This window comes from Herpailurus yagouaroundi, unplaced genomic scaffold (assembly GCF_014898765.1).
Source record: "Herpailurus yagouaroundi ecotype Mexico unplaced genomic scaffold, PumYag 214, whole genome shotgun sequence".
Lineage (NCBI taxonomy): Eukaryota > Metazoa > Chordata > Mammalia > Carnivora > Felidae > Herpailurus > Herpailurus yagouaroundi.
In genome coordinates, this window is record NW_024412445.1 from 9,492,555 (window position 1) to 9,516,900 (window position 24,346).

The 24,346-nt window shown below is 44.7% G+C and overlaps 1 protein-coding gene across 1 annotated transcript in view; it reads right to left on the reverse strand.

The window, feature by feature from the left end:
- Positions 1-679: 679 nt before the first annotated feature.
- VOPP1 (VOPP1 WW domain binding protein) overlaps positions 680-24,346 on the reverse strand; it is a 110,546-nt gene continuing 86,879 nt past the window's right edge. Inside the window, exon 5 of the mRNA XM_040455083.1 lies at positions 680-3,313. Within this exon, the coding sequence (XP_040311017.1) occupies positions 3,123-3,313 (191 nt within the window). The 3' untranslated portion in view covers positions 680-3,122. The remainder of the gene's footprint in view (positions 3,314-24,346) is intronic.

Sequence of the window (24,346 nt, forward strand, 5' to 3'; positions counted from 1 at the left end):
TTTTTTGAGGTTCAGTGAAATTTGGGAGGAACAGATATAAGTGAGCAGTCAGTTTGCATTTCTCAAGTCATGACCTTTGACTTGGAAATAAGGCTGCTTCCAGTTTACTGGGGGAAGTTTGACGACCTGATGAGGTATCCAGGTTAGGTGTGTAAATTAGCCTAGACTTCACCATGAGCAAACTGCGTGACTTCTTTTGGCTTATTTCCTGTACTGTTTTCAGACAAAATGCTTCTTTATAAACATCAGCTCAATTAATGATTCATCTAAAATGCAGCCTGCCCGTAGCAACTATATCCTTCCATAGATCTGTGACAGAAATACAGTTTCTGACCCCACAGAGCAGCATCGTTAAAATCAGCTACCTATGGAAAGCAGATCCAGGCCCTTTGGATAACTAACCTTGGTATCACCTGTGAGTTTAGCTCATTAATGCTTCTGCCTTTCCACTTCAGATAATTTTTTCCTTAGATTTTTCAAATATGTTGGTGCACCAAACCTTCCTGAAATGTTCTTTGACAGCATCTAATTTCTGGGGCTCCTGAGGTTGAGTGGGTCACCCACCCCACTCCGCTCCACCCTCACCGGGCTGAAGCAGGACCTTCTGTACGCCCTTCTTCATTAGAAACATCATCTCCACCTGCTTTTCCCCTTCCCAGAAAAACAATCAAAGCACGTGCCCAAATTTATTTTTTATTTTGCATACATAGGAAACAGGACCCTATCAAAAGAGAACAGAAAAGCGAAAGAAGCCAAATGTTGCAGAGAGAACACAAGCACAGATTGGCTCCCGGTTTACTCCTAACCACTGACTCTCTAAGACATCAACACGCCAGGAGCTGGACTCACTCCGGGAGGGGGACACAGTCCACTGACGGCACAGAGGAAATGAGAATGGCCAGGAAATGTCACCACAAGTGGAATTTCTACACACAGTATGGGTGTTCACTGTAGCAGGGTTCTCATCCAGGTTCAAGGGAAAACGAAATTTTTCTTCACAAACACAGAATACAAAGCGGTTGAGCACTACCTAAATCATCTAGTCTCTGAGATCATTTGCTATCAAAAAAGATAAACAAAATTAAGTCATGGATATTTGGGTGCCTATTCAACTGCACCCGGATCCAATTCCAGGGGCATCTCTCTCTTACTGTGCTTATTTAAAAAAAAAAAAAAAAAAAAAAAGGGAAGGGAGAAATTCAAACTAAAAGTGCAAAACGAATGAGCTGGAGGAAGAGGAACCTTCTGGACCCCTGTGGTTGTCCTTGGTTGTAAACGGCAACGTTGTGCTTTGTTGTCTCACTTGAATCCAGGACTCCAGTGTGGGGAGGAACTGCAGTCCGGGACAGGAGTTCAGAGGTCACAGGAGGGTGGCTGAAAGACACCAGCAGCAGCATCTGTGTTTATAAACTGTGTTTCCAACGGTGTTCATGTGGCTCCAAGCGTTTCCTGTGGAATTCCCTGGGAGGCTGGCAGACTCTCCATCTTTAGAGGGAAGGTAAGTCAGAGCCGTCGCTGCGCCCCCATCCCGATTTCACGCCCTCCCCTGATACAGAGATCCCAGTAGGAAAGGGACTCCTGGTCTGGGGGACTCAGCATCCACTGCAGCGGGATGTTCCCATGCTCAAGTTCAATGAGTAACAAAATTGCTCAAGTTCAATGCGTAACAATTTCGCAAGAGGCTCCAATTAGCTCATTACAAAAATAAGCCCCTGCCCCCCACCCTATCCCACTACTAAACACACACAGGGATCTACCCACCTTGGCTACGCTGCTCTGCCTTCTTATACACAACTGGTCAGATCTCAATCTGGGTTTAAACGCACTGTCAGCATCACTAACTGCAGAGGAACAGGACCTCCCTGCATCCCGGTGACTAGGGCTACTGTTGGATCCCAGGGTGAGATCTGTTTCTTAGCCAGGATTTGCATTTCCAACCACATCTTCTATTCTAATGTTGATTTAGTTGTCAGTGAGATCTATTCTGTACTTTTTGAAGAGATCTTCCTGCAGTCCTGGGATTTTGCATTCCTCTTTTTTTTCCAGCAAGCTTTCCCCTTGTCAGACACACACTTCTGCTGAGATCAAACAAACCACTGCAGGGGCCTGCTGCCCCAGGCTCAAAACCTCCGGCCAGACCCTGCTGGGATTCCTCTCTCCCAGGGGTTGATGTGACTTCCCAGCCAGATGTGCCTCTCTGCTTTGCAAATGTCCATCACAACCCACTGCCGGGGCTGCCTCGGGGAAGGGTGTGGAGACCTCTGGTCATGACAAAGCCAGAGGGTGGCTCCCAGTCCGAAAAGACACTCTGAGTCTGACCTCAAAGGACAGGACTCTCTCTACAGGAGTGTCCGCAAACTCACTAAAAAACGGGGAAACATTTTATTTCTGCCAAGTCAGACCAAGAGCTCATAAAATGCAATGTCCCAGTTTGAGGCAAAGAGAAATTCCTCATAAACTTAAGTAACTTTCCTTAGTCATTTTCAGGTAAGTGTAGACATCCAACTTGGCCGGATTCTGGATCCTGTCATCTTGAGGAAGAGGGCTCTTCTAGCCCTGGCTGTGCAGAAGGGCGGCCTCCCTCATTCTTAGGAAGTAAACGGAGATAGAAAGTGCTAAGAAGTTTCTTCTACACCACAAGTCTAACGGCTTCTTGAAGAGGAAGGCCCACAGGACGAGGGGCTCAAAGAGTGGAGCCTGTGGGGCCTCGTTTCCAGGAGCTGCCTGCTGCGTGCCTGGGAGGAAGCTGTCAAGGCTAGCAGCGGTCCCTTCCGTGTGCTCACTTGTGTTCTCCTGCACACACCAGCCCTGCCTTGCCTCATCCTCCTTAGTCTCTTCCCCGAGGATCTAAGGTGTCAACCCTCGGGGACTGTCCACACTCTGCCAGAGCTCGGATTACATCAGAAACAGAAGTAACAGAGGAGACACAGGGTGAATTCAAATATCGGTCCTCCATGGAACACTTGAAAGGGTGCTGTGCTTGATTTGAAGGTATCAAAGAGGAATTTGCCCTTAGTGGCTCAGAAGACAATTCCTGGAAGCAAACGTTGATGGGGACAGAGAGGTGGAGTGACAGTGCCCCTCCCTGTTCCCCTGTGAGGTCGCACAGGCAGGTCACCCTGCTACTTGGCCTTCACCACCTGTTCATATGGGGGCGGGGGCGTATTACAGTAAGAAGGGGGCGGTGGGTAGGCTGTGCTTCCCTGGGGTGAGTTGGGTTGGGCCTGGAAAGCCATCGCCATAGCATTCCCGGCAGGATTCATCCCTGGTCCTCCAGGGTCCGTGTAATATGGCAGCCCCGGCTGCTGGGCCCCTGAAAAGACAGATGAGCGGATGTGAGACAGCAGAAAAAAAACCCACTGCCCATCACGGCCAGGGCATGGCCAGGCTGAAGGGGCCATGGAGAACCACCACGCCAACAGTTCACTCGGCTGCCACGTATGGAGGGCTAGCATGCCCAGATATGGGGATAGGTGACAAGCACGAGCCCCGCGCGAGTCCCTGGCCTCATGGCACTCCTGCTGTCCCGGGGTGCAGACGGATGAAAGGGCACACACAGACTCACCAGGCTGGCTATGCGACGGGACAGACGGTAACGGGATCAGGCATGTTGGGGGTGGGTGGGCCTCCAGTGTCGCTAAACCAGAGCCTGAGTGATAAACCAAGGAAGCCCTGCACAGAGCTGGGGAGGCATGTGCTGAAAACTTATCCGCAGACCACCCCGTGTACACTTTAGAGTCAAGAAAGCCAGGCAAGTAAAGTAGGCCAGCTTGCAACTATCTACTGCAGGAGGACCGTGGTCTCCTGACTCCTGGCTAGAATTATCGCTGGCAGCTCCACAAACCCCTTGAGAACCCAGTTTGCTGAGGTACATTCTGAAGCGTGGTCTCCATTCCCTTCTGCTGGGTTAACATTTTATCAGGGTGGCGATTACCTGTCATCCGGGTGAGCCCAAGTTCATGGACAGGGAGGCAACCTATGGGAGCAGAAGCCGGAGGGGCGGGTGGATGCATCTATGGAATCTATTTGTCTTTGGCATTGCCGGAAGAGAAGCTCTCCAAGGGCAAGGCTACGGGATGCAGGCTTGGATGCAGGACACGGTATTGTGGAGAGCGAAGAAGGAGACAAGAGGGAACAAGCTGGCCACCCTGTCCCAGATCTAGCCAAACTCTCATTTTAATGGGCAGAAATATTTGAGCTGCTGTTGTAGAGTCTATTTTTAAAATTTTTTTTTCAACGTTTTTATTTATTTTTGGGACAGAGAGAGACAGAGCATGAACGGGGGAGGGGCAGAGAGAGAGGGAGACACAGAATCGGAAACAGGCTCCAGGCTCCGAGCCACCAGCCCAGAGCCCGACGCGGGGCTCGAACTCACGGACCGCGAGATCGTGACCTGGCTGAAGTCGGACGCTTAACCGACTGCGCCACCCAGGCGCCCCGAGTCTATTTTTTAGATATGCTTATGCTGATCATGTTGATAACACTACAGAATACTGAATATATAAATAGAGAAAAAAATGTGAGCTTTGGGTATGTCCTGGGCTAGGCTAATTTTGTGGGTAGACTCAAGTCTATTTGAGTTAGGCCTCATTTAAGCCATAAAGATACTGGGAGTGTCAGTGAAGTCATCCCTGTATGCATATTGATTGGGTAGGGCAACCCCCACCCTCCACCTTTCCCCATCCCCCACAAATCTGTCTTGCCACAGTTTAATTGAATAAATAAAGGTCAGATTACTGGGAGGATGCCCAGGGTGTCAGCAGGAGAGCAATAAGTCACAAATGCCACCTTCATCAACTGCCACCTTATCTCACACCTGGATGGCCCAACAGACAGCACCTGCTTCTATCGGTACATCTCCCACATGCTTGGGATGCATTTGTTTACAAGCCCGTGACCAGCCATGACCAAGAGTTTCCCAAGGATAGAGATTATGACTTCTTTATCTCTGGACCCCTGTATATTTTATGCAAATAAAAAGTTACTTAAAGATTTTAAAAAGCCAAGCAACTGTTTTGGTTTGGAAAAGACCAGATGAAAGTCTTTGACTATGAGAGCAGGAGAGGAGGAGAGAATGGGAGGCTATAGGAGAAAGAGAGGGCTCAGGGGAATGAGAGGTACAGGAGAAGGAGGGGGGTACAGGGGAGAGGGTGCAGGGGAAAGAGAGGGTGTAGGAGAGAGGGTTCAGGGCAAGGAGAGGGTGTAGGGGAAAGAGAGCATTCATGGGAAAGAGAAGGGTGCAGGGGAAAGGGGTGCAGGGGAGAGGGTGCAGAGAAGGAGAGGGTGCAGGGGAAAGAGAGGGTGCAGGGGAAGGGTAAGGCCAATGAAAGCTTCATGCTGGGCCTGCTGGAGCTGAGGCAGCTTCCAGACTCCTGTGTAAAAGTGGGAATAAAAACATAGATTTGGTTACCACCACCCAGGAAGAGTGCAGGGAGAGAGAAAAGATGGCTGAGAAGAGAACCATAGCAAAGACCAACATTCAAGACAGAACAGAACACAAAGCATGGAAGGTGGAGGAGAAGGACGCAAAGGAGACTGGGGAGAAAAAGCGTCACCCAGTGAAGCAGGGGTTGGATCATGGCAGCAAAGGGAAAGGAGAATCCTTAAGGAAGAAGTGACTGTTACTTTCCAATAATGCCTCACAGAGGTCAAAATAAGAACTGCAAATTTTCAGTGGATATGGTTGGTATTTGGGAATTCTCATCAATAGGTAGTTTTAGCACAGTGACAGGCACGAACTGCAGTGGGGAAAAGGCTGTTCAGGGGACGGAAGGAGACGACTAGAGGAGGGGGTGGGTGGTAGCTAACAGGGAAGCAGGAAGAAGAAAGACGTATTTTTAAGGATGGGAAATGCTTGCGGTTGTTTGAAGGGTGTAGGGACACATTTACAGGAAAGAGAAAGGATTTCCAGGAAGAATATAAGCTCAGTGAAGGCAGGGACCTCATAGGTCTGGTTCAACATTTGCAGCCCACTGCCTAGCAAAGAGCCTGGTGCACAAGAGGGCACGGGTTTGTTCTGTTGAATGTGCAAACAGACCTGTACAGGCAGCAGCTATGAGAAGGAGCACAGGGGGACCCATGGTTGCGTGGGAAGAAGTGGGGTGCTCCCAGCAGCAAACCTCTATATGCAGTGAACCTGGTGCTAGGTTATTTGAGCAGAGATTCCCAAATCCTCAGAGAAGAGATGGCCACAGATGGTAGCAAAATAGTGAGAAGGAGTGACAGAGCCCACTGGCATGGAGTTCAATGTGAAAGGGACTTTACAAACAAGGGTGGAAGCCAGGTACCATCTCTTCACCCTATGCAGGTGGGACACGGGAGAAGAGAAATAGCCCTTCGGGACTGAAGGCTCATGGCAGATGGTGCAGTCAGAGACAGAGAATTCTGTGAAGAAGCTGGAGTTACAGGAAGACTGTTTCTACGCTAGTCGGAGAGGAAAGGATTCAGAGAGGTGAGTTAGACAATGTCAGCCTCACAGCTGCCCCTCCTGTTTCAAGCATTGAGCATCTGCAATGCCAATGTCTATTACATTTGTATTACATGTATGTACACATGGGTATGCATACATGTTATATGGGTATGGTAGGGGGACAGTAAGGGGACAGAAACGGGATCTGATAGAATTTTATACATATTCTTGAGGACACGGAGGCTCAGGAAGATGAAGTAACTTGCCAAAGCCCCACAGCTGATATTTGGAAGCACCAGGATTGAACCCAAGAGTGTACTGGAAAGCCTAGTCTCTTTCCACTGGGACAAGTGTCTCTCACAAGAGGGTGATGAACGGGGGTTGGAAGTTCAGGCTAAAGAGGGATGGGAAAACCAGAGAAGACTAGTGACCTAACGGGCTTACATTGTGGTCTCCATCCTCCAAATCAAGGGCTTGACTAAGAACTGTCATGACACAGGCTTCCCACCTGGGCTGCACTCTGATCCCTGGCACATCGTCTTGTCTCCAGAGAACTGAAGTCACTGCATTCTTTAATGCCATCATCTCTTCCCTCATTGAGAGTCTCAGCACGATTTGAGAAGGGACTCTAGATTCAGCAAAGGTGAGTAAGAATATCTTAAAGACATCAGTTGACAGCAGCTCATCCTAAGTTGAACCATCCCACCTATGCCGAAGGATGGTCTGGCGGCCAAGCCTTCTTAACAGTGATCCTGTCACAAGTCAACTGAGCTGGGCCAATCTTTACTTGAGATGCAGAAGAATCTGGCTGGCAGCAGAGACTGGAGTGAACATGCAGGGAGAGGGGGAGATAGCCTCAGGAAGACCATGTGACCCACGAGATGTGGAAAGCTTACCAGCCCCAGGCTGTCCCAATTCCCAACAGCTTCCACATGTCCTTGTAATTACCCGCACTTGGAGGTAGCCCTCACGAGTTCCAGGGCTCCTGCCAGCATTCTCAGTTTAATCAGAGCCCATATCCTGACTTCCTACACCCATCTCCTCAAGGTTTAGGCAGGTCTCTCAAACCTGCCTAAAGAGGAGGCACGCAGTTCAACCTTTCCACTATGACTCAGACTTCCTATATTTATTCCCGCTCTTGGTCGAGGTCGCCATATTCCCCAGTTCACTCACGGGACTATAAGCTAAGTTCTCTTATGAGGGATAACAGACGCTCCATAATCAGGTTCTTACCTACCTCAGTCTTGTTTCTTACCGCCCTGCCTTATTCTTCCCTTCCTAACAAGAGTCTGGTTGCTTGTATCCTGCTCACCTCTTCCCTGACCCTCACCAGAGAGCATCTCCTGGCTGTCCCACATGCAGAACACTCCTCCGTCTCCACACCACCCCGATCCTAGCCTCTTGTGTCGCTAAATCCCACTTGTCTTTCAAGTCTCAGACCAGAATCACCAACTCCAGGAAGCTCCATTTCACCGCCTGCCCCTCCCTTTCTGGCTGGATTAGGTACCCTGTCTTCTTTGCCTCCAGAGCAGTGTAATTTTCTGAGCCTCCTGCACATGAGGATAGGCTCATTCATCTTGGAACCCTCAGAGCCCAGAATGGCACTTGGCATGTGATTTTCCGTAAATGTGTGAGATGAACGGCTGAAGAGGGATGACTGGTGCCGCAGCTCTGGACTTTGTCCCCGCTCTGCTGTACTAGGCACACTTGGCAGTTTCCTAAGAAACACTTATTTCTGATATGATAGGAAGAAAAGGCTATCCCAGCTCCGCAAGCCTGCACCAACCCTGCCCATCACTCCTGAGGACAGAGGCATTCAATGATGACCTGAATTCCCTGTCACAGGCCATGGGGCTGCATCGGGCATCGTGTATCTGTGCATCAGGGCCACTCACCCTGGAGGATAATAAGAAGCTCTGGCAAGTGTGTCCTATGTATTTATTTATTAAAAAAAAAAAACCTTTTTCAATGTTTATTCGCTTTTGAAAGTCAGAGCATGAGCGGGGGAGGGGCAGAGAGAGACGGAGACACAGAATCCAAAGCAGGCTCCAGGTTCTGAGCAGCCAGCACAGAGCCCGACGCAGGGCTCGAACCACGAACTGTGAGATGGTGACCCAAGCCGAAGTCAGATGCTTAACCGACTGAGTCACCCAGGCGCCCAAGTGTGTCCAATTTAATTGGCATTTTTTATGTTAACAGTAATAACTCCTGGATATTGCTGGGAATTAGGACGGGACTGAAATATTGGAGTTGGAGAGGCACTTGGAATATTAAAGAAATAGAACAGATAGAAGGTGGATAAATTATGTATTCGTCAGGAATATGAACCCTTGGGTGAAAACACTTGACAAACACATGGATGGAACATGCTGGAAAGAGTGTGGTGGAGGTGGAAGGGCAGCAGGAACAGAGGATAGACCCTCACTGAGCCGCTAAAGGCTCCTGGCCAGGTAGCGACGCCAGCAGACATTTGCTAGATCTCTGCTCTTTTGGCTAAAAGAGTGAGTCCTGACAAGACACTGACTTGGTTGACCATTCAGGCTCCCATGGAGAAGAGAAACTGAGGAGACGGACTCAGTTCTGACTCATCTGCATAAGGGGCAAAAGGAACACCTCACTGTATGTGTGAAAACCAGAGAGAGAAGGCCAGGCAAGAACAGGTATGTGTCCACAGACTTGAGAGAGGTGATTTCAAAAACATTCCCCAAAATGTACTCGTGATTCTGTGGCACATAACTCTGGAACCCAAAGCATATTTTGGCTAATCAGGGTCCTCTGAGGTTGATGGCTTTTTCTATTTCTGTAAAAAACGTCATTGGGATTTTGAAAGGGTTTGCACAGACTCTGTAGAATGCTTTGGGTAGTACTGACATTTAAACAATATTAAGTCTTCCAATCCATGCACGTGGGATCAGTTTCCATTTATGTATGTCTTTTAAAATTTCCTGCAGCAATGTTTGTAGTTTCCACTCTACAAGTCTTTCACCTCCTTGGTTAAACTTTCAATTATTTTATGTTTTACTGCTACTGTAAATGGAATTTTTTTTTAATTTCCTTGTCAGATCATTCATTGCTTATGTATAGAAATTTAACTGATTTTTGTGTTGACTTGTTTCCTGATCCTTTGATGAATTCATTTATTATACCTAGAAGTTTTTTTTGTCAAATCTTTAGAATTTTCTTTTTTTTTTTTTATTTTAGAGAGAAAGAGAGTGTGTGAGTGGGGAAGTGGGGCAGAGGGAGGGGGAGGGAGAGAGAGAGAGAGAGAGAGAGAGAGAGAGAGAGAGAGAGAATCTCCAGCAGGCTCCACACTCAGCATGGAGCCAAACCTGGGGCTCGATCCCATGAGCTGAGCAGTAATCAAGAGTCAGATGCTTGACCAACTGAGTCACCCAAACCCAAATCTTTTGAATTTTCTGCATATGAGATCATATCATCTGCAGTTTTCTTTTCTTTATTATTATTTTATTATTATTTTTTGTGTGTGGTGTCTTTGGTTTTGGTATCGGGGTAATGCTCGCCCTGTAGAATGTATTTGTAAGCTCTCCTTCCTCTTCCATTTTTTGGAATAGTTTGAGGATAGGTATTAAGTCTTCTTTAAATGTTTGGTAGAATTCACCTGTGAGTCCATCGGGTCCTAAGCTTTTATTTGTTGGGAGTTTTTTGATTGATAATTCAAATTCATTATTAGTAATTGGTCTGTTCAGATTTTCTATTTCTTTGTGACTCAGGTTTGGAAGATTATATGTTTCCAGGAATTTATTCATTTCTTCCAGGTTGTCCAATTTGTTGGCATATGATTTTTTGTAGTATTCTCTTATAATCCTTTGTATTTCTGTAATGTCAGTTGTTACTTCTCCTTTATTTCTGATTTTATTTATTTGGATCCTTTCTCTTTTTTTCTTGATGAATCTGGCTGAGGGTTTACCAATTTTATCTTTTCAAAAAACTGGCTCTTGGTTTCCTTGATTTTTTTCTATTGTTTTGATGAGGTAGTTTCCTTCTTTAAAAAAATTTTTTTGGGGGCGCCTGGGTGGCGCAGTCGGTTGAGCGTCCGACTTCAGCCAGGTCACGCTCTCGTGGTCCGTGAGTTCGAGCCCCGCGTCAGGCTCCGGGCTGATGGCTCGGAGCCTGGAGCCTGTTTCCGATTCTGTGTCTCCCTCTCTCTCTGCCCCTCCCCCGTTCATGCTCTGTCTCTCTCTGTCCCAAAAATAAATAAACGTTGAAAAAAAAATTAAAAAAAATTTTTTTTTAATGTTTATTTATTTCTGAGAGGGAGAGAGGGGCAGAGACATAGGGAGACACAGAATCCGAAGCGGGCTCAGGCTCTGAGCTGTCAGCACAGAGCCTGACACAGGGCTCGAACTCACGAACTGTGAGATCATGACTTGAGCCGAAGTCAGATGCTTAACTGACTGAGCCACCCAGGCACCCTGAGGTTATTTCTTTCTATTCCCTGTTTGTTGAGTGTATTTTATCATAAAATGGTAAATTTCATCAAATGCTTTTTCTGCATCAATTGAGATAATCATGTATTTTTTTCCCCTTCATTCTGTTGATGTGGTGTATTATACTGACTGATTTTTTATTTGTTGAATAATCTTTGCAATCCAGGAGTAAGTCCCACTTGGTCATTTAAAAATACTGCTGAATTCTGTCTGCTTGTATTTTGTCATGGGTTTTTTCATCAATGTCTACTGGGGACAATAATCACCTGTAATTTTTTCTTGTAGTGTCTTTGTCTGGCTTTGGTGTCAGGTTTATTAATGCTGGCCTCACAGAATGAGTTAGGAAGAGTTGCTTCCTCTCCAATTTTTGGGAAAGTTTGAGAGAGACTGTTACTGGTTTTTCCTTAAATTTTTGGTAAAAATCACAAGTGAAATCACCAGGTTCAGGGCTTTACTTTGTTGGGAATTTTCTGATTACTGACTCAATTTCCTTCATAATTATAGGCCTATTCAAATTTTCTATTTGTTTGTGATTTAGTCTTGGTAGGTTGTGTGTTTCTGGAAATATGTTCTTTTTACCAAGCTAATCCTTTTTTTTTTTTTTTTTTTTTTGGTGTACAACTGTTCATGGCATTCTCTTATAATCCTTTAATGTCTATAGAAGATAGAAATGTCCCTACTTTCATTTCTTTCCTCCCTCCCTCCCTTCCTTTAAGTAGTCTTCATGCTCGGCATGGAGCCCAGTGAGGGGTTTGAACTCAGGACCTGAGATTAAGATCTGAGATCAAGAGTTGCACACTTAATTGGCCAAGCCACACAGGCACTCCTACACTTTCATCTGATTTTAGTAATTTATGCCTTCTCTTTTTTCTTAGTCCATCTAGCTAAAGGTTTGTCAATTCTATTGATCTTTTTGAAGAACCATTTTTTTAATTTATTTGTCCTTTTATTTTTCTTCCTTATTTCATTTAGCTGTTATTTTTATCATTTCCTTTTTTTCTGCTAGTTTTGTGTTTAGTCTGTTCTTCTTTGTCTAGTTCTGTAAGTTATACATTTAGGTTGCTGAAGTCTTTCTCGCTTTTTAATCTGTGTATAGCTATAAAGTTTCTCTTCCCCTTTAACATCACTTTTGCTGACTCAGAAGTTTTGCTATGTTTTGTTTTTATTTTCATTTGTCTCTAAGTATTTTATAACTTCCCTTGTGATTTCTTCTTTGATCCACTGGTTGTTTAAAAGTGTGTTGTTTAATTTCACAATTTTGTGAATATTCCATTTTTCCTTTGGTTAGCAATTTCTAACTTCATCATGTTGTGGTCAGAAAAAATACTTTGTATGATATATATTTTGTTAATCTATTGAGACTTCATTTGCTGCCTAACATGCAGTCCACCCTGGAAAATGTTTCGTGTGTATGACTGTGTATTCTGTTGTTGGGTAGAGTATTCTGTATGTCTGCTAGATCTAGTTCATTTATTTTGTTCAAGTCCTCTATTTCCTTATCTTCTGATTTTTCTATCCGTTATTCTCCAACTATTATAGTACAACTGGCTATTTCTCCCTTCAATTCTGTCAGTTTTTGCTGTATTGAATTTTTTCTTAATATAGAATATCCTTTGTCTCTTAGGACTTTTTTTATTTAACTTTATTTTGCATGATATTAATATAGCCACCCCTGCTCTCTTTTAGGTACTGTTTGCATGGAATACATTTTCTTCCTTTCATTTTCAACCTGTTTGTGTCACTGGACCTGAAAAAAGTCTCTGGTAGACAGCATATAAGTTGGATCATGTGTTTTTATCCATTCTTCCAATCTCTTTTGATTGAAGGGTTTAATTCATTTGTATTTAAAGTATTCACTGATAAGGAAAGACTTCTGTTCATGCTATTTGTTTCCTATATGCCTTATAGTTTTTCTGTCCCTCATTTCTTACATTACCATCTTTTTTGTTTTCAGTTGATTTTTTGTAGTGAAATGCTTAATTCCTTTCTCATTTCCTTTTGTGTATATTGTATAGCTATTTCTTTGTGGTTACTATGGAGATTATATGAAACACTCTAATGTTAAAACACTGTAATTTGGGGGCGCCAGGGTGGCTCAGTCGACTGAGCATCTGACTTCAGCTCAGGTCATGATCTCATGGTTTATGAGCTCAAGCCCCACATGAGGCTCTGTGCTGACAGCTCAGAGCCTGGAGCCCGCTTCAGATTCTGTGTCTCCCTCTCTTTCTACCCCTCTCCTGCTCTCACTCTGTCCCTCTCTCACACACACACACACACAAACTTTAAAAAATTTTAAACACTGTGATTTGAATTTATACCAGCTTAATTTCTTTTAAATTTTTTTTTTAACGTTTATTTATTTTTTTGGGACAGAGAGAGACAGAGCATGAACGGGGGAGGGGCAGAGAGAGAGGGAGACACAGAATCAGAAACAGGGTCCAGGCTCTGAGCCATCAGCCCAGAGCCCGACGCGGGGCTCGAACTCACAGACCGCGAGATCGTGACCTGGCTGAAGTCGGACGCTTAACCGACTGCGCCACCCAGGCGCCCCTATACCAGCTTAATTTCAATAACATACACAAATTCTGCTCCTTTACAATTCTGTCCCTTCCCTTTCAATGGCTGATGTCACAAAATTACATCTTCATATGTGATGTACCCTAAAATATAAATAATTATTTATTTTAAATGCATTTATCTCTTTTTTTTAAATATGAAATTTATTGTCAAATTGGTTTCCATACAACACCCAGTGCTCATCTCAAAAGCTGCCCTCCTCAATACCCATCACCCACCCTCCACTCCCTCCCACCCCCCCATCAACTCTCAGTTTGTTCTCAGTTTTTAAGATTCTCTTATGCTTTGACTCCCTCCCTCTCTAACCTCTTTTTTTTCTTCCCCTCCCCCATAGACTTCTGTTAAGTTTCTCAGGATCCACATAGGAGTGAAAACATATGGTATCTGTCTTTCTCTATATGACTTATTTCACTTAGCATAACACTCTCCAGTTCCATCCACATTGCTACAAAAGGCCACATTTCATTCTTTCTCATTGCCACGTAGTATTCCGTTGTGTATATAGACAATTTCTTTATACATTCATCAGTTGATGGACATTTAGGCTCTTTCCATAATTGCATTTATCTCTTAAATTATACAGAAAACAAGATTTTAAGTTACAAACTGATGTTACATTAATGTTAGTTTTTACACTAATAATCATTTTTCTTTAAATTTATTAGTCTCTTAAACAGTGTAGAAAACAAAAAGTGCATTATAAACAATAGTTACAATAATACTTTTTACAGTTGCCAAGGCATTTACCTTTTCTGAGATGTTTATTTCTCCATATGACTTTGAGTTACTCTCTAGTGTGTTTTCATTTCACCTCGCAAGATTCCCTTGAGCATTTCTGGCAGGGCAAGTCTGCTGGCTGCAAACGCCTTCAGCTTTTGTTTATTTGGCAAAGTCTTAGTTTCTTCCTCACTTTTTTTTAAATTTTAATTTTTTAATGTTTATTTATTTTTGAAGGATACAGAGACAGAGGTGAGTGAGGGAGGGGCAGAGAGGGGGAGACACAGAATCTGAAGTGGGCTCCAGGCTCTGAGCTGTCAGCACAGAGCCTGACGTGGGGCTCAAACTCACGAGCCGTGAGATCATGACCTGAGCCGAAGTCGGACGCTTACCTGACTGAGCCACCCAGGAACCCCAGTTTCTTCCTCACTTCTGAAGGAAAGTTTTGCCCAGATACAGGGTTCTTGGTTGACAGATTTTTTTCTTTTAGCACTTGGAATATATTAGTTCATTGCCTTCTGGCCTCTATAGTTTCTGATAAGAAATCTGCTTATGAGCACTATCAACAATAGCCAAAGTATGGAAAGAGCCCAAATGTCCATCGATGGATGAATGGATAAAGAAGATATGGTATACACACACACACACACACACACACACACACACACACACACTGGAGTATTACTCAGCAATCAAAAAGAATGAAATCTTGCCATTTGCAATTATATGGATGGAACTAGAGGGTAGTAAGCTAAGTGAAATTAGTCAGAGAAAGACAAATATATGCTTTCACTCACATGAGGATATTAAGACACAGAACAGATGAACACAAGGGAAGAGAACCAAAAATAATATAAAAACAGGGAGGGGGACAAAATATAAGAGACTCTTAAATATGGAAAACAGAGGGTTACTGGAGGGGTTGTGGGAGGGGGGATGGGATAAATAGATAAGGGGCATTAAGGAATCAACTCCTGAAATCATTGTTGCACTATATGCTATCTTGGATGTAAATTAAAAAAAAAAAAACTCACATTAAAAAAAATAGAAATATGCTTACAGTCTTATTGAGGATCCACTGTATGTGATGATTCACTTCTCTCTTGTTGCTTTCAATATTCTCTCTTGGTCTCTGGCTTTTGAAAGGTTGATCATAATGTGCCTTGGTGTGGCTCTCTAAGTTCCTCTTACTTGGAGTTTGTTCAGCTTCTTGGATGTTTATATTCATGTTTTTCATAAACTTTTGGAAGTTTTCAAACATTATTTCTTCAAATATTCTCTGTGCTCCTTTTTCTCTCTCTTCTACTTCTGACACTTCTACAATGCATATGTTGGTCTGGTTGATGGTGCCCTACAAGACTCTTAGGCTCTGTCCACTTTTCTTCAATCTTTGTTCTTTCTGTCCCTCAGACTTGATCAAGTCCATTGTCCTGTCTTCAGTTCCCTGATTGTTCCTTCTGCTTGTTCAGATCTGTATTTGAATCCATGTGGTAAATTTCTCATTTCACTTATTGTACTTTTTCGCTCCAGAATTCTTTGTTGTTATCTTTTTAGGTTATTGCTTTAATGATATTTCCATTTTTTTATACATTGTTTTCTTGACCTTCTCCACATCTTCCTGTAGTTCTTTGAGCTATTTGTTTTTGTTGAGCACCTTTAAGACATGTATTTTAAAGACTTGTCTAGCAGATGTACCATTAGATATTTTTCAGGAACAGTCTCTTTATTTAATTTTTGCCTTGAATGGACCATACTTTCCTGTTTCTTTGTATGATTTGTGATTTTTGTTGTTGTTGAACATCAGACATTTGAATCTAATAATGTGGTAACTATGGAAATAACATCCTCCTCTCCTTCCCGACAGTTTACTGTTGTTTTGCTAATATTTTTATTTTTATTTTATAAAGTTAATTGTTGTAGGCTGTCTCTGTGCTGAGAATAAGCCTGAAGTATAAACTTATGGACTTCTCAGGTCATTTCTGAGCTTTTCCCTGGGATGCACGCTCTCTTTCTAACTTTTCTGGTGTATGCAGTTGGTTTGGAACATCCTGGTCTTTACTGTCTAGCTCTTAAAGGGGAAAAAGTGAAAAAGAAAGGGATGGGGAGAAGGGCAGTGGCCACATAAGTGCCCTGGAGGCCACCTCAGCCAGAGCAGGGAGACACTTGCAACAGCGTGGGGAGGTGTGACAGGGGCTGCCTGCCTCTTTAGTCAGTAGCAGCAAACACCATCAGAGTGCACAGTACCTATATTTGGAGGACAGGGTCCCTTTGCCCACCCTGCTCCTGCTTGCTATGTGCAAGCTCCCCAAGGAATATGTGCCCAGCGGCCTTTCAAGGGGCCTGAGTTGAGGACCGGTAGCTGCCACTGAGCTGAGACTGAAACTGACCAGGTGAACTGTAATTTACCCTCCAACTCTTCCCTGTAAGTGACAAGCCTTCAAGAGACTTAAAAATTCCAAAATACAGTTGACCCTCGAACAACACCAAGGTGATGAGCACCGACTGCCTGTGCAGTTAAAATCCGTGCATAACTTTTGACTCCCTCGGAACTTAACTAGTAATAGCCTACTGTTGACTAGAAGCCTCAATGACAACAAAGCCCGTCAATTAACACATATTTTATATGTTATATGTATTGTATACTGCATTCTTACAATAAAGTAAGCTGGAGAAAAGGTTAGAAGAATGTCATAAGGAAGAGAATATACGTTTACAGTACTGTACTTTATGTATCGAAAAAAAATCTGTACCTAAGGGGAGCCACACGGGTCCACTTGCACCTGGGGTGAGGATGATGGAGGAGATGTATGTGGGGGTGTATACGATGTGTAAATGGTGCGGGAGGGTGATGAGGGAGCAGCCATGTGTAGCTGGGGGCAGTAGGTGATGAGGAGTACACTACAGGTACATGCCGGGGGGGGGGGGGGGCAGGTGATTGGGGAGCAGCCATGTGTACCTAGAAGGAGGAGGATGGGGGAGCACACCATGTGAACCTGGGGTGAGGGTTATGAAGGAGCATACCATGAGTGCAGTGGGGGAGGGTGATGGGAAGCACACCACGTATACATGGCGGGGTGGGTTTAGATGGACACAGAGTCTTTTAGGCAGAAGAAATCACAGTGCAAAAGACACCAACATCACAGCCCGGTAGGTTTGAGGTAAAGCAAAGGCCAGTGTGTGGTGGGAGTGGAATGAGCCGGGAGGACAGGAGCAGGAGAGGTATGTGGGAACGGAAGAGTAGCAGGAGGAGGAGACGTAAGAGACAGAGAGGAGCCTCATTGGCTACGGTAAGGGCCTCTGACTGTGAACAGGGGAGTGGGGGGGTGGCCTCTGGAGAGTTGTGAGTAGAAGCCGGGACCTCTCTTTGACCGTTTGCTTTGTTGGAAACAGACCAAAGCTGGGGAAGGGGGAAGCAAGAAGGCTAGTGAGGAGGCTCCTATGGTAATCTGGATAAAAGGAGGCAGCAGGAGAGGGGCAGACAGGAGAAACTGTCATGATGGCTTTCAGCCTGAGCAACTGGCAGAACAGACTAGCCCCTTGCTGAGTTGGGAAGATTGGGTGCGGAGGCTTGGGATGTGGTGGGGTGAAGACCAGGCCCTCGGGGTCCTCCCTCACTTCTCTCCTTCATTTGCTCAGCTAATGACATAGGGGGTATTCTTTTATTCCCAAGTGGGAGCAGATGACTTATTTGCTCATTTATAGATTTCTTAAAACTACAAGGTTTAGAAACAGTAGGAGAAGCAATTACTGTCACTTAGGGAGCGTTGCCTCAGGCCCGGAGCTAAGCAGAGTCTACGGATCAACTCATACACAATCACCCTAAGAAGGTCTCTTACGATCTCAGCCTCACAGTCAGGAGCTTGAAGCTTAGGGAAACTGAGTCACATTCCCAAGATCTGATAGAGAGGCATGAAGACAGAAATGAACCCGAGAGCATCCTAGCCCAGACCCTGAGGTATGTGACTTCTGCTTTTGTAAACCTACCCTGATTCTCTTTGTGGTGTACAAGTCAATAAATTCTTTTAAGTGCTCCATTAACTCTTATACTTCGGTCAAGTCAATAGTAATGCAAGGGCACTCCACATTCTTTCCTCTCATTTCTAAGTGTTTGTTTCACACACTTGAAGTTATTCAATACATATAACTCAAGTTATGTCTTCACAATACACAATTATCTTGATAGTGTGAAAAAGTCTTCCTTTATATATGTGTATATATTCAGAAAATCATGGATTATGTCTTCAAAGATAAATAGCTGGTAAAAAATATCGGTAAGCTGAAAGAAGGGAACCAGAAGAAGAACTGACTTGGATGTATTACCCATCACAAAGAAAACAGGGGGGGCTTAATCTACTGCTTCTTTGGGAGCAGGGGGAAGGAGTTAAAAGGAATATCTGTATTAGGTACCTAATAATTTCATCCTGACCCGTCAGGGTTTTATAGAGATGATGCAGTTGAAACACAGCTGAGACACACGTGAACGCTGGGGCCCCAATGTGTCACCAAGCTTTGTGAGCAAGGTTAAGTAGGAAAAAAAAAAAAAAAAAAAAAAACCCTTCCACCAAAAGTCTTGACTTTTTCTTTCCTGGTTGTATAAATCAGAAGTTGAGGGAAGAAAGTAGTTTTGCTCACTTCTGACAATGTTTTGAAACAGAAGCCAAAGTAACTGCTGAGAATTCAGTGCTAAGTGGTATTCCACAGAGCAAATCCTAGAACACAAGGCAGAAAAAGAACAACGGCCGTCACATCAGCCCAGCAGACACATGGACTAAATTCTACTCCGGTCCTGTGGATCTCAGTGGTTCGTCCACAGGTTTTGACGCTTAGCTTCTATGAGATTACTTATTGCCATCACTGGCCCCCGCATTTTGTTCCTTATCCAACACCTAGTACTCCCCTGTGCGGTCCTATTCTACTCACTGGGGATCTTGTTAAAATGCAGAGGCTGACGCAGCAGGTCGTCTGGGGGACCACGAGAGAGTCCGCACTCCTAACAAGCTCCTAGGGAGGCACTTATGCCACCAGCCCCAGCTTTGAGTAGCAAGAACTAGACACTTTAGAAGTACCTGTTGATCTTCATAACATATTATTATTCTCCGTCTCAGAAGAGAAATCGGAGTCATAAAGAGATTAGGTCCCTCCCTTCACCTGAACTCTTCCGTAGGTCCTGTGAGCTCTAAGCCCAGAAGGACCCCTTGGGGCGCCTGGGTGGCGCAGTCGGTTAAGCGTCCGACTTCAGCCAGGTCACGATCTTGCGGTCCGTGAGTTCGAGCCCCGCGTCGGGCTCTGGGCTGATGGCTCGGAGCCTGGAGCCTGTTTCCGATTCTGTGTCTCCCTCTCTCTCTGCCCCTCCCCTGTTCATGCTCTGTCTCTCTCTGTCCCAAATATAAATAAACGTTGAAAAAAAAAAATTAAAAAAAAAAAAAGAAGGACCCCACGCCGCTCTGTTGCCACCACCCTCGCCCAGGCCACCGCTGCTGTCAAATCACCTTTGATCATTCTACTTCTCTGCTAAACACCCCCTAAGGAATTCCTATTCCTTTTCTGTTACGTTCTTCGTCTCTCTTTAAAGCAGTAAGAAGTTGGGTTTCTAACACAACCTGATGATACTTTAACACATTTAGAGTCACTGTAATATATATTGTAGGTAGTCTTCTACTGCCATCATAGTTTGCTTTTATAACTCCTCCATGTTTCTCTTGTCTTTGAAAAAAGTTTATTACCATCTTTGATGCGGATTTAGAATGCAGACATGTTACTCTTAATCCCAAGAGTAAACACTACAAACATGTATAATAAACCATCAAACTCAATAGTGGCATTCCTTTTGTCCCTGCTGTCTACCCCTCTGCCAGTCGTTATCAACCGAACCTGGGACAGACATGCTATTTCCTCTTCCCGCCTTATCATGTGCTTCCCCGGTTTGGAGAAGCCTCACAAACAAAAATGCTGGGCAGAGTCACCCACGGACGGCAAAAGTAACACTGGAGCTGACTTTCTTTCACTGCAGCGTCTGGTGACAAATGGGAGGCCAGTTTGGGGGTGGGGAACAGAGCACAGAGAACTGGCTCATCAGCTGGAAGGCGGGCTCGAACCCAATGACCTGTAGGATTCTGTCAGTCACTTCATAGGATTTTCTCTCTTCCTTTTTGGAGCTAATAAAACATCCCTGTCGGCCACAAACCCAGTGCTAAGCTCATTTTGTTTTCAGGAATAACGATTACCTTCAAGGGTCTCAAATGAGTAGCCAGCCTACCTTCCCAACAGCTTTTCCTCCACCGAGATGTAAGGGTTAAAATATCAATTTACAACAAACAGCAGACAGAAAAACAATATCTCACATCATTTGAAAGTACCTCCCTGAGACATTAAAAGTCTAAAAAAAAAATAGAAAATGTATCAGAGGACACTAAAAGTTTATAAAAGGTCAACTGAAAAGGTAAAAGGCAGGTCATGCATGTTGGATTTTGGCTGAAGTTCCACAGACGACCCAAATGTGTAAAATAAGAGAGAAAGAATTTCAAACTTCATCATTTTTAACTGTGGGATCTATAGCTTCCACGTTTTTCTACTAGAGCAGAGGTCAGGAGTTCCTGCTGCCATCACACCATCTCGCTGTCCTTCAGGAGCCCAGAGGCAGGGGTCATCTGTTTAATATCCACTGTATGGCACTGAGGCTAAGCACAGCACTTAACACACGGCACCTGTGCTAAAAACACATTTGGCAGGTGACAGAAGGAAACTGTGGGTACACACCATCATTTGGGGACCTCTCTGCCACCTCTCTGCCCTCTGTCTAGTTTGACCCAAGTGCGTCCTTACTTCAACTCATTTCATTTCATAACTTCAAAGTCATTTCAAAGAATTTAGGGAGAAAAGTTCACGATGACAGACCGGGGAGGTGACCTGGACAGGTGAAGAAGCAGACCTGAAAGGTAAGCTAAGGACCTTAACTGCAAGCAAAGGGGGTGGGGACAGTCTGTCTGACCAGCTATGCATGCTGGAACCATGTAAGGAACACACTTCAGACTTGTGTCGTCCTCCCGGAGGTAGGAGCAGTTTTTATGAACGTGGACTGGGTGCTCAGACTCTGTCTTCTGTCTGTCATTGCCAGAGTGCAGAATAAGAAGCAGGAGACTTAACTGTGCTAGAAGTTTCTGTCCCGGGTGATCAAAGATTATAGATGGGAATGCTGTCATTATTAAAGTAACAACATGAGCTGCCTACCAACAGGACAGGCTATAAAAAATGCCTTTCCTTTTGAATTGCACTCTGTGTGAAGTGTGTTATCTATCTATAGTAGCTAAAGATAGTAAATGCTTTTATGGAGGGAACAAAAACCTCACATTTTCAAATGGCAGGAAAAAAATTAAACTCCCATTTTTATATGGGAGAACACTCTAGATGTATCTACTTTACATGAACTGAGTAATGCAAATGGTAAGAAATAGCAATTGAGTTGTCATAGAAAAAAAAGGTGGCATCAGAGTTCGAAAGAATTATCAGAGTAACAATGGCAGAAAGAGTGAGACACACAGGCAGAAAATCAGACAGACACATGGAACTTTCTGGGGAAAAAGTATCAAGGAGGAACTCAATGCTGTGAGGCAATAATTCTTGGGCTTCACTAGATGAAACCGATCTCAAACCCCCCCTCTCCATCAACCCTAAATATCTGGTCAGCTAGTCACCTTCTGCCATTGGGACGAACTGGTAAGGAGAACCCTGGTAGCTGTGAAAAGTATATCAGTATCAGTACACAGGCATTTGTGACTTTTAAAACAAATAACTTAAAGATTTCCAGTTACTTTCGTTCACCAAAAACATAAATTCCTAAACTAATTTTATCCTGAAGGGGGTGCCCGAGAGCAACACAGTGGAGGGGAATGGCTGAGAGTCCCGGGGAAGCACAGGGTCCCTCCCACCCCCCGACCCACCTGGGTCTCTTCACCCAGTGTTTCTTTGGAAAATAAACCATGAACACCTTAGAGCTGCAGAGGTCAGAGATCGCGACAGATGACTGCAGGGCTGTCTCATCACCGTCTCCACATACCCGAAGCACCGTCACATTGAACACTTATGCTTATTCCCCTGGCTCTAAAACAGGCTGCCCCAGAACTGAAGCAGCTCTGTTTGTGTCTCAGCCCTGGTTTGGAAGGTTATTAAGCTGTCAAAACACACTCCCCACTATTTCCATTTTCCTGCAGTTGGGGTCATTCAGTCAGACCACTAGAGTCACTGCAGGTTGAGAGATTTGGTACAAGATTGAGACATTAGAACAGTCAGGAAACCATCAACAAATTCACCATAAATGCACTGCTGGAAAGGAAGAAAAATGTATCTCCCAGTGGAATACTGGATGGAATGCTGCATCTTCTATCTTTTTAAATCAGTATTAGTCACATTAACCAGTATTAAAGCAAACCATCTTTCAAGAAAACTCAGATCGCGTTAACACCGCCGATGTCATTACTGACTGTTCTCTTTGATCCCTCTCTATGCGTTTGTGCGATTACACAGTCGGAATCAACTACTCAAAATAACACGTCACCCACTGCCCTCTTCCCTGAACATGGCTTTACAGTTGTCTGGCTAGTTACATGGCCTTGATTTTGACCATTAACTTTGGTGACCACATAATATCCCATAAAGAAGAGAGGCCATCATTGAATCATCCTTTTCTTGGCAGCCCCCATTCCTCCCCCGTCCCCACATTCATCTTGTGGGCACCACGTTCAGTTCAGGCCACCACTCAGACCTTCCTGAAATCCAGGCCCTGCTTGCTCTCCTTCAGACCCACAACTCTGCTTTACCACGGCTTTTATGTTTTTTTCTGATTGTTCTCAAAGTTCCTTTTTTCTTCCAGTTGTACTGAGGTATAACTGACACAGAGCATTGTGTAAGTTGAAGATATAAACATGATTTGATATAGACGTATGCAGTGTAAAAGAATCACCACAAAGTTATCTAACATCCATCACTTTGCGTGGTTACATATATATTTTTTCCTTTGTGATGAGAACTTTTAAGATCTACCCTCTTAGCAGCTTCCAAATATGCAGTATTGTTAACTATAGTCACCATGAACTTACTTACCTTATTACTGGAAGCTTGTACCTCTGACCCTCTTCCCCATCCCACCCCTCGTGCCACAAGCTGTGAAAGGGCAGCAGTGTGGACGTCTTCGTCACACCCTTCCTCCTGTGTGAACACAGCGGCTGCTGCCAAGTTAGCTAATGTCTGAATGAATGAGTGAAGTCCATCTTTCCTCCCTACCCAGGAGGACATGTCCAATGGGCCCTGTCAGCAGCCTGATGTGGAAAGATTGGAGCCAGGGGGGAGACAGCATTTAGGGAGCTCTGGCTTTCTTCAGTGACATTTTGGCCACCTCTATATAGAAAGACTAACTAAAATGAGGAGTGCTTTTTTTTTTTTTTCAATATATGAAGTTTATTGTCAAATTGGTTTCCATACAACACCCAGTGTTCATCCCAAAAGGTGCCCTCCTCAATACCCATCACCCACCCTCCCCTCCCTCCCACCCCCCATCAACCCTCAGTTTGTTCTCAGTTTTTAAGAGTCTCTTATGCTTTGGCTCTCTCCCACTCTAACCTCTTTTTATATGATTCCAATTTGCAGATAAAGTGCTGAGGTTCAGAAGGGACGTGGCCCACTCTGATCTCACAGACCTTAGGCCTCCTAAGCCCCTGTCCAGGTGCCTCTTTTTGTTTCCCAAACCACGGCTTCTCTGCACATCCCTCACCTAGCTCAAGGCACAAATGAGCTAATGGTCGGCCCTAAGCTTCAGCCTTGGTTTCTTCTGGTTCCTGGGCGGACTTGGAGCCCTACTTCTGAACTTCAGTTACACACCTCGTTTGTCAGTATCTTCCCCCGGGTCTTGCTCCAACCTGCATCAGCCCCCTAGAACCACGATGATGAGGTCACAGTCCTCCCCTTGTCCCAGGTAGGAGCAGGTCTGCAATGGTGTAGATCTGCTTTCCTCCACTCAGCCACGCTGGCCTGGGGAGCTGGTTCCAGGATGTGAGCTGCCACTCTCCCCCGTCCTCCAGTGAGCTAGTAGGTTCTCTAAAACCTTCTGCCTTTTCTTCTTCATGCATAAGCAAAGCTCACCAAATCCACTCCCCCCACCCAGATCAACAGAGGAGAAAGGGAGCCACCCCAGCAAGTCCACAAA